The sequence below is a fragment of the Panthera onca genome, chromosome B2 (genome assembly GCF_046562875.1).
Source record: "Panthera onca isolate mPanOnc1 chromosome B2, mPanOnc1 haplotype 2, whole genome shotgun sequence".
Classification (NCBI taxonomy): Eukaryota; Metazoa; Chordata; class Mammalia; order Carnivora; family Felidae; genus Panthera; species Panthera onca.
In genome coordinates this window covers 69,566,211-69,584,718 of record NC_138343.1, presented here as the reverse complement: position 1 = coordinate 69,584,718, position 18,508 = coordinate 69,566,211, and the positions used below count along the sequence as shown (strand labels likewise).

Sequence of the window (18,508 nt, the reverse complement as noted above, 5' to 3'; positions counted from 1 at the left end):
AAACTGATGAACACCTATGACAAAAACAAAAGCAGCAGAACATAAGGCTCTTTAGAAAACTCAGCGCAGGAGCAAAAGCCTATGTCATTACTAAAATGATGTCCTAACTCACAGGAGAGAAATCAATAACAAATATTGCTACTGGAACAGAATTAAAAGTTAATAGGTTCTACAGGTTGATACAATTGTGGCACGAATGAGCTTTAAGATACAACTAAGAGGTTGTACTGGTGAACTGGTGAACAATACATTTGATTTCAGGAACTGTATCTTCAGATTTACCCATATACTTCCTGAAGGCCACATCACTGGTGATCTAAGCAAATATGGCAGTCTAAGAGGGACTTGTCGACTACAAAATCCTACAAAATCAACTACAAGATAAGAGATGCGACCCAACGGAGCTCTACAGGAAGGGATTGGTGCAAAGGATAAGTGAAACCATGACACTCAAATAGTCCATTTTCAATGGATTTTCTGTAATTAAAATAGAAAAAAAGCCCGTGATGCCTACTAAGCTCATCAGTCAGTGGGCAGCTGTGACTGGGGCTGGATAGTGACATCACAAGATGATACCAGCTATCTGGTACACAGAGGTGCTTCAGGAATGCTATTATAGTGCCAATAACACAGAGCTGCCATAAGGGAGGTGCCATACACAAAAATTTGACCAAAAGTCAGAAGATGGTATTTAAAGGTATGAGGACCTATGAAGTATTACTTGTCATTTATTTTGTCTTATTTTCATTTTAAAAAAATACCTCATTTGGGGGGGCGCTGTGATGAGGGAGCATGGGGCAAGCTGAGGGCAAAATACTGGCTAACAGCATACACCATGACCCCCAGGTGGAATATGTGTGATAGTTCTCGGACACTCCTGGCTACCCAAGAACAAAAGAAAGGGGTTTAAGTGTTGCCATGGTAACGTGGGAAACTAAGGCAAATGAAAAATTAAATTCCCTTACTGCCTACAGCACACTGACAAGTCCTTGAGATGGGCAAAATGACCTCCCTCTAGGAGCTCAGCTTCCTCAATGATGACACTTTGCTGGGGGCAAAAGAGAATCTTAGTTTAACACTATCCCAACCTCGAGGATCCTGTAAGTCTGCTTCCTTTATCTTAACTGCCCCCAAGATATATGCTGGTAATCTTATTCCAAACTTATGGCCCCCCAATATGCATCTGAAGGGTCTTGTGATTGAGGTTTTATTAAACGGTAATAAATGGCATTTCCATAGCAACAGCTAGCTCCTCAAGGTCCCGGAAACCTTGCTTCCAAAATTCCTTAGAGACTTCCTCTATCCCTGACCCCCTCCCAACCTGAGGGTATATAATGAGTTACCCCTCGTGACCCCAGTGCATCTCTTCCTGCCCACAGGTCCTGTCCCCATGCTTTAATAAAATCACCTTTTTGCACCAAAGATGTTTTTAAGAATTCTTTCTTGGTCATTGGCTCTGGACCACCCCCCAATCACCCCAAAACTTCATCACTAGGAGGTAATCATATTTATTATCTCCATTTGTAGATGTGGAACTTGAGGTTAGTTAACTTGTAAGGTGACAACTAACAAAAGTTGGGGATTCTAACCTAAGCTATTAATCTCTGTGATGAACACATTTGAAAAGTAAATATTTTTTAAAACCAAGTCATATCAGATAAGCCAAAATAAGACAGCATGTGGCAAATTGAAAAGTGAATATTGTAGATAATAATCACTACAGAAGTTTAGAAGAGAGGCCCATTTTTGGATCAGATTGATAAGAAATAATTTATGAGTAAATAAGATTTGAGCCATGTTTTGAAAATTGGGTAGAACTGGATGAGAAGAAACGATTCATTTCAGCAAAGTGTGCCAATCAGTCCAAATGATTTCCGAGATGTTTATTTTGAGGATCACAATATCCTTTCAGAATCGTATAAAAACTATAAGCACCTTCCTAGGAAAAAGAGCACATGCTTCTATATACAAAATTATGCATGCAATATTTAATTGTACACCTCAAGACACTCAAATATTTAACAAAAATACAAGAGCCTTAATGACCTGGCCCTTCTCCATCACATTAGGCTCATTCATTACTGAGTTCTACTCCTTCCCAAATGAAACCTGTGGCCGTTCCAGGGCTCTCCAGGCTTTCTCTTGCCTCACTGGCTCTTCCCAAGCAGCTTTCATACCACTCAGCACACTTCTACAACTTATCTGTCAGGTGGCCATCTTATGTCTAACCCATCTTTCCAGATTCGCTTAAGGCACCATAAAACCCTTAAAAATGAAGATTATATCAACTGAGATACAGAAATCAAGACTAGAAGAAAATAGAGGCAAAGCAGGGAGCTAAGAAAATATAAACATTTTATATCTTATTGATATAAAACAAGAACTGGAGGCCATCAAAAGGAACAATCAAGAGAATAAGAACTCCTAGAAACTAAAAATATTTCAGCAGAAATAAAAATTTCAATAGTTGGCTAGAAAGAAAAAGTGGAGGAAATCTCCCAGGAAAAAAACAAAAATTAAAAAGAATAAACAGTATAATAAAAGAGAAAAGAAATTTAGGGGATTAGACCAAGAGGTGTTCTAGAGAAAGGGAACAGAGAAGACAGAACTATATGAGAAAAAACTTAAAAAAAATTCAGAACCAAAGGATAAAATCCCAGATTCAAGGACTTACTAAGGACTCAAGAAGAAGAATTTTAAAAGACCCACACTGAGGTACACCATCCCATAGTCACAAAACAAAGTTAGAATAAGAGAGATGCTAAATGCTTCTGGGGGTACATGATGGTGCGGACTAAATCACATTCAAGGAATTAAAATCACAATTACATTGGAATTCTCAGCAACACGGGAATCTAAAAGTTAGTAGAAAAATGTCTTAAAATGGAAAAATGATTTCCAACCTGGAAATCTACCCTAATCCATTAATAAAGTTTGAAGTTGGAATACAACATTTGAAGTAAACAAATATTTTAAGATTATATCCCATGAACCCATTCTAAGTCAGCTCTTAAAGAATGGGCATCACTAAATGAAGTTATAGACCAAGAAAAGTAACAGATGACATCCAGAGACGACAAGACAGGACACAAGAAAGCAGCAGAAGGAATTCCAGGTGGTGATTAAAGGAAAAGGAGTCCCTAGAGTAACGCCGAGCAGCAGGCACAGGAGCATCGGCCCAGATTAGAACAGGAAGATGGAGGGCTCCAGAAGGTGTTTCTTTAAAAATAAAAGATCAAATTGATAAATGGCTTACTTTGTTTGGCCACACTAAGAGGATGTTTACAATCCTAGCAAAGTATTTGAAAGAAGAATCAATTATGGGTACATAGAAAACTAAGCAAATAGGGGGGGAAATTATTCTAAGCTATTATCTTTAAAAAAAAAGTTGTACAAAAAGGAAATGAAATCATTCTGTATTATATGTCTCAGTGCTAATAAAATTACATACTTAATACAAATATGTAATACTGATTTAATGAAACCTATGCTTGGAGAGTAGGTAGAGGAGGGCAGTGACATAAGACATAAATTTTTACCTTCCATGATACAAAGTGAACAGATAAAAAATAAAATAACCATGGTTCCTGGCTGGCTCACTAGGTATAGCGTGCAACTCTTGATCTCAGGATTGTGAGTTTGAGCACCACATTGGGCATAGAGCTCACTAAAAAATAAACAAAAATGAACGAGTGAATGAATGACCTAAGAAATAGTGTAAGACTTTTATTTTTTTAAAAAAAGAGGTGTAAATGGTGGTAGAACAGAAGTAAAGATCTGGCAGTTCTGGTCTCTGAGCAGTGCACTAAGGAGCTGGAGTGGGGGATTATACAAGCAATATCTGCATATATCCTAGAATCTGGGTCAATTTTACCAAATTTGAGGGTTTTGAGGAGGGAGAATGAAGAGGAAAAGCACGGCCACATTCAAATCTCATACTAGGTGTTAGCGTTCACAGTGTTAACCAGCTTGGTGGCCTTGGGCAAATCTCTCTAAGCCTCATTTTTCTTATCTAACAAATGGCAATGATGTCCATCTCACAGAGTTATTGTATAAATATATAATGACATGATGGATGTGAAAACACTGTAAAAATATTAAACCTGGTGTATTATTTCCTACTGCTGCTGTATCAAACTACCACAGTCTTAGTGCTTAACACGACACAAATTTATTCAGCCACAGTTCTGGAGGTCAGAAGTCTGAAGTGCGTCTCACTGGGCCGAAGTGAAGGTGTTGCCAGGCCTGCATTCCTTGTGGAGGCTCTCAAGACGAATTCATTTACTTGCCTTGTCCAACCTGCATTTCTAGGCTCATGGTCCCTTCTGCCATCTTTAAAGTCAGCATCTTCAAATTCCTCTCCCACCTGGACGACTCTCCTGCCTCCCTCTTTCACTTACAAAAACCCGTGTAAGTATTTGGCACACACGGATATCCAAGCTAATCTCATCCCAAGGTCAGCAACCTTAATCCCCTACCCCCAACCCATCATGCAACATAAAAGATTCACAAATTCCAGGCAGGGATTAGGATGTGGACATCTTTGGCAGACCATTATTCTGCCTACTATACATGTGAAAGATTCTAATTTAATATCTACTTGGCAGTAAATTGTTTTATTTTTTTTTCAATTTCACAGCTAATATGTCCAAGAGTTGTTTTATGGTTTAAGAAATAAGAAATTGAAGACAAAGTTTTCTAGGTAATTCACTATTATACCTCTAAGATTTAGCAATAAATGCTAAGTACCTGAAAACTCAAAGATAACTATACATTTTGATATTTACCTTAATATAATCTTTCCCATCTTTCAAAACAAAGGAAATTTAAGACAAAGAGACCATTGCTAAATCTAAATAGAATCATAAGCATTCTGTTGTTAAACTTCTATGATAGTATCCTGGCCTGTGAAAAAATAAGTGGAAGAAATACCTAATAGTAGAAATAAACACATTTTGGGGTCTGGAAATATAGGAAAGGTCAGGCTATCAGTCAAGCAAAGGGCATTAAATACCTCACAGGCACACATTCCTGACCCCAAGGCAAGTATGCAAGTGAGAGGTACTTGCCATGCTGGGGCCTATAAGTAGAAGACAAGTTAAGTCAAGACTGCTTCCCAGAACCCCTAGAGCAAGCCTACTGCAGACCTCTGTAAGCCATCTGGTTTCAAGATACATATCTTCTGTACCTGTCAGATATGTCATTGTGAATTACACCTTCTAGTCCCACACTAGTGGTTATCCTAAAAATATGATGCAGGCTTAGCACTAAGATAACAATTCCTAAACATTTGTTATTAAATAAATATAGTATATATTATAGCACAAAATAGCACAAAAATAAATAGGATTTATCCTAATCTGAAAAACCACAAATCACATATATTTACCCCAAACTTACTAATAATTTCAACCAAGCTAATATTAGGGAATTATTCAAGACAATTTCCATGGTGTCTCATTTCAACCTCCTATCTCTTGAATATATATAGCCCCAACATAAGTGACATTCACGATAATAACCTCAAGATTTTGAAAGATAGCAGCTTCTTATTGATCACTAAAGAAAAACTAAGCTATGGTCAGAATAATTTTACTACTATATGTATTGAGAGCATGTAAAAGATACATATTTTATTTAAAACCTGGCTATAGATGAACTGTAAACACATGAAATCCCTCTGTCAGACTCAATTCATACCACAACTTTTCTTATTTCCTATCACACTGCCCAAACAGAAGTTTACTTTAACAAAATCGAGAGCAGGGCTCGAATTTCTAAGCAATACAACTTAAACACTTCCAATCTATGGGAACAGGTTTTTTCCAAAAAGCAAAATTTTTTCTGAACTATGTTTTTTTTTTTTGTTTTAATCAATCCAAAATAGTATCAGTGAAAAAATGCAATGATAGGAGCTATCTAGATTTCACATCAGAATATATTCTTTCTTCAAACTAAAAAAGACAAAAAAAAAAAAAAGCATTTTTAAGAGCAATCATTAGTCATTTTTTCTAATAAAGAAGCTTTATGAACATATCTGGACGATGATGATGATTGCAATAATGACAACAGAAGTTTGAATGGTTTTATCTAAGAAGCTTTTACTGGTAAGAAAAAAAAAGAGACAGTGTCATTAAAACTTATGTATAAGCTATCATCCTAATTGCAAATGCAGTGAGCAATTTTATGATTCTACTTTCTCTAAATACAACAATTACCTCTCAAAAAAAAAAAAATACCAAAGCCATTCATTCACTCACTCCCCCACTGCAGACCAACTATTCAACAACAGCTGGAACCATGACAAATGGTATAGAAAATATTCTTCAGATCCATCTGTACCATCACAAGATTCTTCTACATACTCCTTTCCTTCCATACAAGTCCCAAGGCTACTCTTGTGTAGTCTAATCCTTAAGTGAAAGACTAGACTGAAAAAAATACTCACGTATCATCTGGTAATTGATAAAGAATCAATTCCTTCCAATATCTGGAAGGTTCCAAGTCAATATAAAACCTGCTTAAAGTAGTTTTAAAAGAATGCAACAATATATTAAGAAATATTAAGTATGAGATATTTATTAATGGTTAAGAAACAGACTATATACCTCAGATACTACTATGAAAAATCTGATATTTAATTCCTGATTGACCATATCAGGTAGAAAAAAAATTTAGTTTGCCAGACAGAAAATTCAGTATCTTTCACAAATGCCAAAAGCTTAATTGTCAAGTTTTCTATAATATTGGTCAAATCATACATTAACAGAGACGAAAAAAACAGATGTATGTGCAACAATTAGGTGACAACTAGTTCAAATTTTGTCAGTGTCTTAAAAATTCAGGTAAAGTCTACACTGTACAACATTCAGATAATGGCACTGAGGACAAACACTTGACAATGATGTATCAGAAGAAACAAGGTCTAACAACTTTCTTCCTACAGTGAAATACAGTTAGTAAGTTAGATAGACCTTTTAGTCTCCTCTGTGGTATTTTTAGTAGTCAATTAGAAGGATTAAAATGCATTTGGAGTTTCCCAAATAAAGGATCAGATAGGAAGAAAGATAGGAAGTAATACAAAAAAGAAACCATCCATTATGTCTCAAGAGCCAAACCACAAAACGATGTCAGGTTACCTCAATGTCACTTGTGAAAAAAGAATCTCTGAGTCAACCTTACTAAGCTTTGTTAAATAAATAAGAAAAAACATAATAAATCCATATATTATATGTACTTCAGCTGATTTGCTCACTGAATCCACAACTGCAGAGGGTCCATGAGGTATTATACCACTTACAATGAAATTTCTAAAAGAAGAGAAAAATATTCTTTGACCTCCAGGCATCTGCTAGTCAATGCCAGAAAAAGAACAAATTCAATACAGTACAGGTAATCCATCATGAGGAATTTAACACTCAAGAGAAGTTATAGATTGGGAAACCGTAAGTGCTAGTGGTTTTCTGAAAAATATTGAGATTTTTTGAGCAATAGGAAGTAAATGTAGGCAGGGGGAAACAAAAGAAGATAATAACTCAAGGATACCAATAAAAAACAAGGCATATAACTCAAAGTAGTGATGCGCAAGCTGGAAGTAGGCACCTAGGTAGAGAATGATGCTTTAGCAATCAGAAGCCAGAGAAGGGGACAGGACAATGGGTAAGAGCTGCAGATGGCTGCAAAAGAAGGTCTTACCTGGAGACTCTGAGCCACAAGTCTAAGGGACAGCAATTGGTATTATCCAATGGGAATGTTCACAAAAAATACGGACATATTATTCATGAATAGAAGATATTTTATACTTACCCGATTTATATGGTTGCTCCTTAAAATAACCTGTAGTAGGGTTTTCTCAAATTCTTCCAACTTCTTGGAACACTTTTTAAGAATATGATTAGATAAGTTACAATCACTGATCAGTCCAGCTAAAGTATCAACAGCTTCTGTCCAAAAGCTCGAAAAAGGAAATTTGGGTTTACGGTAAAAAGTGATCAGGCCATCCAGCAACTGACAAACAGAATGAGATACTGTGGAAAAGTCATTTTCAAAGTGGCTTAAGTCTGTTTTCAGACTCCCTGATTCTGTCAAGTTCTTCAGTTTAAGTAGATGTTGCAAGAATTGCATGTGGGAAGACAGAGGGTTTTCCAGAGTGGCACAATGTCTTCTCACAATGGGGAGTGGTAGAGGGGGTGTGGGGGTGCAGCTCTCCACAAAATTCTGGGACATCTCTGAAGGTTCACTTCTCTGCTCATTTGATAAATCACACCCAGAATCTTCCAGCAGATTTAATGTATTTTCAGAACTGCTAGGTTCCTGAGCTTGAAATTGGGAAGATGGGTCTCCTGGAAACAGAAAAGATTAGAAGCGTTATCTTTCTGTTGCTAAAATTTCTTCATATAAACACTAGACATTGATTTTCCTAATTTAAAATACTAAATGAAGCATGCAGATACATATTAAGCATTTAAAAACCAGGGGTGTAAAAAAATCAAATAGAAAAAAAACTGTGACAGAAATTGCTTAAGCTGACCATAGAAAGATCTTTCTCTTTACTAATAGAAATCAAAGGTGATTCCCCCATATATTTTCAGGTCACTATCTCTCATTCAACTATGTGCCATGCTTGAAAGATACAGAGAAGAAACCACAAGACCTGAAGGAGGTAACTACAAAGCAATATGGTGTATCCAGAGATAGAGATTTACTCAGGGCACTATGAAAACAGGAGGACCACTGAACAGCACACCCTGTTGGATCAGTGCATCCTGGAAGAGGAGATAGTGGAACTAATTTATAAAGCATAAGTAGGAGGTCAAAGTGAAAAGTTAGGGAAATGCAGGAAGAGAATTCCATATACCAAAGGGGTAAGACCTAAAGCACAGATTTAAGAAGGAAAAGACAAGCACTGTGTGTATAAGGACCAACAAGTGGTTTGATACTCCTTTACAGAAAAATATAAGGCAAGATACTAAAATAAATATGTAGAGGTCAGGTCATAAAAAATCTTAAAACACATATTAAGGACCTTAGAATTTATAGGTAGAGTGAGTGTAATTCAAACTTGAATTATGTAAGACCCCTTTGGAAAAATTATATACACATCCACACATATACCTGATATACAAAAATCAGTATCTATAAGCAACTTCTATATATATACGTACTTATAATTATTCAAGTATACCCATATCTGTATGGAGAGATAAACAGATGGATAGATAGAACTAGAGTTCATAGATCCTTGAAAGTATGTCATAAAACACTAGAATCTTCTGACGTTGGCTGAGAAATACTGCAGTTAAAGCTAACTTAGTAATTTTAGGTCATTCTTTTACAGAGATGTCATCATAAGCACAAATAAGGTTATCATCTGTAAAATGATTATCAGTAAAATATACATGCAAAATTGAGAAATTCTCATTGAACATTCTAAAGCACATGCATATGTCTATGAAGCCAAGTTTGGGAAATATTGCTGCCAGCAAGGAAAGAAGGAATGGGACACTAAATGGTAATGCAGGAAAGTGAAATGGTCTTATTTTTCATTTCACGGATCACTCACTCTGTTGGCTGTATGAAGGGCAGATTTGAGGAGGACACAATGACACTGAAGAACCAGTTAAAAGGCACCTCTATTAGTCCTAATAGCCAATGACTAAAGAAATGAACCAAGCAGTTGCTGTGGAAGAGAAAGGGAGGAACTGACTAGGGAAATAAATACAAAACCTCAAACTAGAACCTAGAAGACAGTGGTTTGGCTGGATATGCACAATGAAGTGGAAGTAGGAATAAATGCATCTTTTGTTTCTGACTCAGGTGGCTGGGGAGAGGACAGTGTTACTAACTGAAATGGTAAAAATACAAACAAAAAACCTGGCTTAGGAGAAATCATGAGAGTTCAGGTTTGGTCTTGTAAACTGTGAAGCAACTGGAGGAAGTCTAGGCAAAGAGAGTCACCTGGAAATTGGCCACATGAGCCTATAGGTGGGGAACAGGTCTAGACTAAAAATACATTTCAGGAGTCATCAGTGTGTAGGTGATATCTGCAGTTATGAAAATGGTTATGATCACTTGGACAGAGTATGAGCAGTGACTACAAGATCAAAGAAGGACACTGAGGAGTATCAATATTTGAGGGCTGAGTAAAGAAAAATAACACAATTACTAAGAAGACAGAGAAGGAACAATTAAAGAGGTACAAAAGGAATAATAAAAATGATTTTGTTATGGGGGTGCCCGGGTGACTTAGTCACTTGAGTGTCCGATTCTTGATTTTATCTCAGGTCATGATCTCAGGGTTCATGAATTTGAGCCCCACATCGGGCTCTGTACTGACAGTGCAGAGTCCGCTTGGGACTCCCTTGCCACTTGCATTCTCTCTCTCTCAAAAATAAATAAATAAACATTAAAAAGTGATTGTGTTATGAAAGTCAAGGAAAAAGTTTCAAGAAGAAGAATTACATATAGTATAAAAGTCCATAAAACAAAAAGCTGAAAAAAATATGCTGGAATCACTCATTAGAAAATCACCAGTGATTGTATCCACAGAAACTCTGGCCAGTCAGGGTGGTGGGCCAGAGGCCAGAGTGCAATGGGAGTGACTGGGCAGAAAGTCTGAGAAGAAAAGCCAAGGCTTCTGAGGAGTTGTATCAGTAGAGTATAAAATGGGAGAGTAATTACAGGCAAATGTTGTATGTCAAATTGGGAGAAACTCAAGCAATTAACAGGCTAAGAAGAAAAAAAAATAACACAGAAGCAAAATCTGGAGATATGAGAAAAAATTAAAAATTCAGGTGGGGTGCCTGGGTGGTTCACTTGGTTAAGTGTCTGACTTCAGCTCAGGTCAAGATCTCACGGTTCATGAGTTCAAGCCCTGCTTTGGGCTCTGCTGACAGCTCACAGCCTGGAGCCTACTTTGGATTCTGTCTCTCTCTCTCTCTCTCTCTGCCCCTCCCCTGCTTGCACGCTCTCTCTCTCTCTCTCTCTCTCTCTCTCTCAAAAATAAACAAACATTAAAGAAAAAAAAAAAAAAAAAGCCAGGTGGGGCTTGGCCCTGGGAAAGGCAAAGGGAGACAGAGTCAAAGACCCCAGTGAATGGGTTGTGCTTAGTGATGGAGAAGTTTTGTTTATTTATTTTCTTCTGAGGCTGAAGGAAAGAGAATGAGAATGTATAGGGATGAGAAAGAAAACAAAAGAAAAGAAAGAAACCCCTAGCATACAGGAAGTTAAAAGAGATCTCACCTAATAGTAATCTTTTAAAGTTAAAGACAGGGAGAGACTCACTGAACAGGGCATGGGAAGAATAATAAAAGGAAAATCTACCCTCCCACCTTAGATTTAGAAATCTACTTGATTTGTTGCTCTTTCGTCCTTCAATACAATTAGAAGGTGATGATGAAGCAAAATCGGAAGATCAGGCTTTAATTTAGACTTCATTCCATTAACAAGTGCCTACTATAACCAAAAATGTGGCCATAACCCAAACAGTAAACTACCAGCAAAACTTTTAACTATGTGTGGCTATTTCTATACTAAAACAGGCACACGGTCTGCTTGTTTTAAGCCAACAGTTTCTTTATCTTATGAGCAAGAATAAATATTTGAAATGACTTCTCACTCTTCACAAAAGTAAAGGGTGGGGATGACAGTAATTATTTAGGTAGATTATATTTTTTCTGGAATTCAAAATGGTTCTTTACTAAGAAAATGAACACAAATTTAAATATTTTATGAACCTACTCAATTTTCCATCAAATAAGCTGAATGAACTTCATGGGTGATGATTTCAGGGAAGACATAAAATGAATTCGCCTAACAACTATACCGGGAAGCAAAACACTGTTTTATTTCTGCTTTTTACTCCGCAGTGGTGCACCTTCTGGCAAGTCACAACCACTCCGTCTCATCTCTTTCATGTGCTGATAGGTACATATTTGCAGGGAGTGGTTCTACCCATGCATGTGCTACGGGCATAGAAATGCACAAACTGACCGTCATTCTTCCTGGCTGTTCAGAAAAGGCTGATGAGGGCATATATTGGAGACACCAATGCAGAAAACCACACAGAGAGGAATGTTCTTTCAGTGCCCAAAAGGAATGCACAAACTCCTCAAGAGAGGGCCACAGTGAGATTTTATGAAATGTAGACTTAACAGTATTAAAGTCACTTTGTCAAAATGAATACAAGAATCTTATATCCACATTTCACTTTACAAAGCAGTTTCATGATAATAATTCGATTGTTGTTTCAAACAAACTTTGAACATGTGTTATTATTATCCCTAATTTAGCAATAAGGAAACGCAGGCTCAACTTGATTAAGAGGTCTAAGAAAAGCCACCGAGGGATAAGCAAAACCAATTACTCCGTTCCAAGTCCAATCACTTCTAACCACATCAAAAGGGTCCCTGTGTCCCCACACCAGCTTCTGTACATACCTCCTTAAAGGAGCCTTACATAACTCATGCTACTCAGATGCTACTCATTTTGCTTGGATAACTTTTCTCAAAATAAATCTCGAAATTGGACTAACAAAGCATCAGACCCAAAGGAGAAAAGAGAAGATGAAGCCCTGCTACTTACTGCAACTTTCTGTAATTCCTGTTTTTTTCAGGAGGGACTAAGGTGAAGCAGAAATCAAATAACGCTTCTCTCTTAATTTGTTATTGGGCTGAAGGGACAGAGGGCTGTATTTCTCTCCAAGTCATTTGATATGATCCAACCAACATGTGTGTCATTAGATTGAAAGAGATAATAAAGAATGTGCACACACATCCTAATCGAGCAGAGTCCAGCACATATTAAGTGCTCAGAAATACTACCCATTGTTATTAAATGATAATAGGCACCAAGAATCTAAATTATGCTAAAGTATGACATCAGATGTCAAAGTACATAAAATAAGATACCAACTAAAACTACAGATTCTGTCTAAAATATCCTGTAGTCCCTCTTCTATCCTGGACCTCAAAGACTTTCAATTCCATTTTATGGAGCCCTTGTCTCTTCCATCTTCTTTCAGTTATTAAATTCCATCCTAACCCCGCTTACCATTTAAGAGTGGATCTCCAGCATGCTCAACCAAATAGAGCTGGTGCCCTCCTGCTACACAGCCTACCCCAGAAATGCCCACCCCTGAATCAAATGTATTTTCTGCAGCCTCCCAATTTTTCACATCCACATCGATTCTTGCATCACTTATAAAATTACACCATAGAGGGGCACCTGCATGGCCCAGTCAGTTAGGTGTCTCACTCTTGGTTTCAGCTCAGGTCATGATCTCACGGTTCCTGAGTTCAAGCCTCGTATCGGGCTCTGCACTGTTAGTGCTGAGCCTGCTTGGGATTCCCTTTGCCCCTCCCTGCTCCCATTCTCTCTCTCTCTCTTTGTCAAAATAAATAAAATAAAACTTAAAAAATAAAATAAAATAAAGTAAAATTAGACCCACAGAACCAACTGTATAAAAGGCATATTTTTCTGTACAGCTTGAAAATCCCATGAACTTTCTATTTATACAGCTGTACAGATCATCTTCATACACTGCACACATAAACATGCAATTCTTGTTCATACTGCATGCTGCCAATCTCAGCCAATAGCAAGACTATTCCTCCAGCCATAAGGCCCAAATGAGGAATCACCCTTGGCAACTCTCTTCCACCCTCCACATACAGTGAAATACCACGTTACGCTGATTCTACCTTCTGTACCTGTATTAGTCAGGACTCTCCAGAGAAATGGAACCAATAGAATTTATATACAAAGAGATAGGAAGAAAAGAGATTTCTTATAAAGCATTGGCTCATGCAATTATGGAGGCTGAGAAATCCCAAGATCTGCAGTCAACCAGCTGGAGACCTAGGAGAGCAATGGTATTATAGTTCCAGTGCAACTACAAAGGCCTACAAAGGAGAGATGACAGTGTAAGTTCCAGTCTAAAAGCCAGCAGGCTCCAGCCCCAAGAAGAGTCAATGTTTCAGGTCAAGTTCAAAGGCAAGAAAGACCAATTCCCAGCTCAAAGGCAATCAGGAAGAAGGAATACACTTTCACTCAGCCTTTTTGTTCTCTTCGTGAGTTCATCTGATTGGATGAAGTCCATCCACACTAGGGTAGGTGGTCTGCTTTACTCAGTCTACTCAAATGTTAAGTTCATCCAGAAACACCTGTACAGACACATCCGGAATAATATCTGACCAAATATCTGGGCACTAGGTGACCCAGTAAAGTTGACACATAAAATTAACAATCATTATACATGTGAACCTGTCCTTCCCTGGTCCTCTCCCTTGCTCTAGCTCACAACATCATCATCTCTTTCACTGATTACTGAAATACCCTTGCCTAAGTGATCTACCTACCTCTGGTTCTGTCCTCTTCTAGGCCATATTCTGAACCTGACAGTCACCCTGCTGAAATACTAGTTTGATCACAGGATTGTCATCCTTAAAAGCTTCCAAAGGCTTCCTTTTACCAGATAGAATCCTTCAAGATTTGGAGCACCTGGGTGTGTCAGTCAGTTGAGCATCTGACTCTTGATTTCACCTCAGGTCATGATCCCAGGGTTGTGGGATCAAGCTCCATGAGTCTGCTTGACATTTTCTCTCTCTCCCTCTGCCCCTCTCCCCTGCTCTCTTTCTCTCTTTCAAAAAAAAAAAAAAAAAAAAAAAAAAAAAGAAAGAAAAGAAAAGAAAAGAAAAAGGATCCTCAGTTTGGCCCACAAAGCCATTTACTGTGTGGCCCTGCTTACTTTTCCAACCTTGCCTCCATTCTCACTCTTATTTATGTGTAAGTAAAAGTGAGCCCTCACAGTTTACCAGAACACACACCATGCTAATTCATACAACTATGCATTTGCACAAGTTGTTCCCACTACATGGTGTGTTCTTATGCTATAACCCAGAGATGGGCTGATTCTTTAAACCCTGATTCCAGTTCTCTGTGAAACCTTCCCTGCTCTGCCCACAGCAGATGAAAATCACTCCCCATCTGGGCTATCATGTACCATAAACATACTTCTATCACTGCATTCATCAACTTGTTCTGAGTATATGAGTGACTCCCTGTTGGAAGGGAGAGAGTCCTGAGGGCAGACAGAGTTTACTAATCTAGGAATTTCTGTTGCTTGATGCCTGCCCTCCTACATAGTTGGTGGGTGAATAGTTGTTTAATACATATATTAACAAAAAGAGAAATCAAGTAGCATCTCTTCAAATGTACTGAAATGTCATCACAGACATACAGAACTTGTCACTACCGACTAGGACTTCTTAGTATTAACAGTCACTCACACGTACTGATGAATTGAACTTAAAAGTAGTGTTTACGCCACCTGGTGGTCAAATTGAAAATGCTATTTTAAAGTACCACGCAATTCTGAAATGATGGTGTTTCACTTGTTACCATGAGCACTGGGTGTTTCATGTAAGGGATGAATCACTAAATTCTACTCCTGAAACCAATATTACACTATATGTTAACCAACTTGAATTTAAAAAATGTGGAAGAAAAAAATGAAAAAAAAATGTCTTCCGCCTTTGGAAGGATGTATTTTGGCATACTGAAAAGCATATTTGAGAAATGCTGACCAAAAAAATGCGTGCAGTTTGGTTTGAGCCCACTGTAGCAGTTGGCACCACAATTCCAGTTTTGAATGCACCAAGAGAGACGGCAATGTCAAATGCATGAAATGACAAGCTAATGGAATGATTGGGCCTAACAGAATTGTATCCACTGCATCAGGCTCATGAAACAAAACAGTGTGTTTATGTGTCAGCTTGGTCCAGAACTACTTGACAGTACATTGCCTCCCACGTTCAGTGCTCAGACCCTGAGCTTTCCTGGTTGTCCCCATCCCTCTCTCCCAAGCCAGCCTCTCAGTTTGCCAATTTAAACCTTCCTCATTGTTGTCATTGGCTTTCTCTTCATGTTCTAAATTCCTGGAGGTCACCACCTTTCCTAGAGCCTCAAAGGAATCTCTTGGGCAGATGATTCACAAATTTCTATCTCTAATCCTACCTCCTCTCCCAAGCTCAAGTCCCTATGTATTTCAACATGACTTGGTCTCAGCACTTTAAACCACATAGGCCCAAAATAAACCACATCCTTCACTTACATTTGGTCCAATTCCCTGATAACACCGCTACCATGGTCTGTCTCCAACGTTTGAAACCTAAGGGTCAACTGTGACTTCTTCCTTGACCCCCCTCATATATATTTCACGGACAAATAATATTGATTCTGCCTCACCCTTCTGTTTCTTAGATTCACTACATCTGTTCCCATTTTAGGGCCTTTGTATTAAATATTCCCTCTGCCTGCGATGCTCTCCCCCCACCGAACCCCAATTTTCTCAAGGCGGGTTCCTTGGTATCATTCAAAGGTCTCTTAAAATGTCACTTCTGCAGAGAAGCCTTAGGTGACCACCCAATCTAAAAATGTCACCAGAGAAGTGTCTGTCACATTTCTGTTTTAATTCTCCAAATCTCACTTGCCACCACCTGATCATTTCCTGCCAGTATACTCTGTCTCACCCACAAGAATGTACACAGTATGGCAGTCCTGGACTGCCTGATTTACCGCCATAGCCCACAGCCTGGAGTACGGAGTGAGAGCTCAACAGATATTTATTCAGTCAATAAAAACCGTTTTTTATATCACCTCTTTTTCCCCATGCCAAAATAATTACATGTAAGACGTGGGCCAGGACTGTGATGTTCCTGTCTCCAACTCCTCCCTCTTCCAAACAACCCTAGACACGATGCCCAATTATTGTGTCCAAATAACGTATGCCTCACATCACCTAAATGCACCACTTTCAGAAAGCATACTGCTTGGCACATGCATAGCACACACCCAATAAATTCTACTTTTTCTTCTCTTTTCCTGCTGGAAAATCTCCAAAGGCTCCTTGCTGCCTACAGAAAAAAGAATGTTTTCCACTGGCTGTCACACCTCTTCTTAATAGGCTCCAACCTAGTTTTTCATCTTACTTTCCAGAACACCTCTTCATGCTCTGTATGCCATAGTCAAATTAGACCATTTGCCAGCAGATTCCTGTGTCTGTGCTTTACACTGTTCCCTCTTACCTGAAATTTCCTCATATCCATAGCTTTCTAAATCTTACCCATCCTTCAAAGTCAGCAACACCCTCAAAAAAGACTTTGAAAAGTCCTTTCTCTAAGGCAAACACTCCCTATTCTATACATTAGTATCTTTCTCTGGACCATAGTTTCATTGGGTATCATTAGTGATGTGGTCTTGCTCCCAATAGACTCTGTGAGCCCATGGACAGGACATAGGCCTTATTTCTCCTTACATTCTCCACATTGTTTGTGCTGAACAGCTACAGAATAAAAAGGGACTGAATAAATGAACAACAGACTTTCTCTAACAGAAAAGGATTTTTAGGACAAAATTAGAAGCTGATAAGAAAATGCAATTTCTTCTTGGATTCAGTTATTTGGGGGGCAAAGATAGCAATGCAGGTAAAAAAGCATAGTCCTAATTTCATTTTCTAACAAACAGCAAATACCATGGTGAGAGACCATGAACACACATATAAAAGCCCTATAGAATAACATCAAGTCCCTGAAAATACAACCCTCTACCAAATGAACCAATGAATCCACCTGCATAACTTCCATCCATCAGTGTGAGGATGTCATGAATGTCATGCAGAATTAGTAAAAACAATACAATCACCAACATCAGCAATACACCACATTCACTGGCCTCCCAATGCTGTGAATGCCCAATGACACAGCTCTCTACAATCTAGCCCTAATTACCTTTCCTGCTGAGATCACACACATCTCCAATCTCTCCTTGACCAAGTCTCTTTCCAAAAGAATTTGCCTGAATCTATTTTCCACCAAGCCCTTGATGCCACTGCTTTGACTTCAGCTCTTCACCATAGAGTTTCAACAGCTCACATCTGTACTGCTGAGATGTTACCTTCAAGCTGGCTCGGTCACCAAGCTCACCCTGCTAGACAGCTGAGGCTGGCATTCATTTCCAGTGATGTGCCCACTTCACGCTCTTTATCAAAAATCAGAAGCACTGAGATCTTTTACACAGTACAATTTTTCCCAACCTATATCACCATAAGGGGAACATATTAAAATTAAGTATTCCTAGGCACAATAAATCAGTGTTTCCAGGAGAGGGCTCCAGGAACTTGTAGCTTAAATAAACATCTCAAGGGAGTCTTATAATTGGGTAAGTCTCAAAAACACTGCTCTGCACTACTCCCAAACTTAGGCACTCAGCCTGTTTCATGTGTTTCTTGCTGGGCTACAGTTCTGCTACTTACGAGATCTTACACTGGTGGTTTTCAACCTTCCCTGCACACAAAAGTGACTTTGGGAACATTTCAAAACTCCAATGCCAGACCACATCCCATTCTAAGTACCATGCCAGAATCTCAGGGGTCTATCCCAGATGTCAATATTTTTTTAAAGCTCCCCAGGTGATTCTAGTGTGTGAATCACTATCTTAGATTAATTTATAT

The 18,508-nt window shown here is 38.4% G+C and overlaps 1 protein-coding gene across 1 annotated transcript in view; it reads right to left on the bottom strand.

Moving 5' to 3' along the window:
* The window catches only part of MEI4 (meiotic double-stranded break formation protein 4), a 209,761-nt gene that overhangs the window by 140,633 nt on the left and 50,620 nt on the right, over window positions 1–18,508 (bottom strand). Inside the window, exon 3 of the mRNA XM_078446434.2 lies at window positions 7,807–8,342. Within this exon, the coding sequence (XP_078302560.2) occupies window positions 7,807–8,342 (536 nt within the window). The remainder of the gene's footprint in view (window positions 1–7,806; window positions 8,343–18,508) is intronic.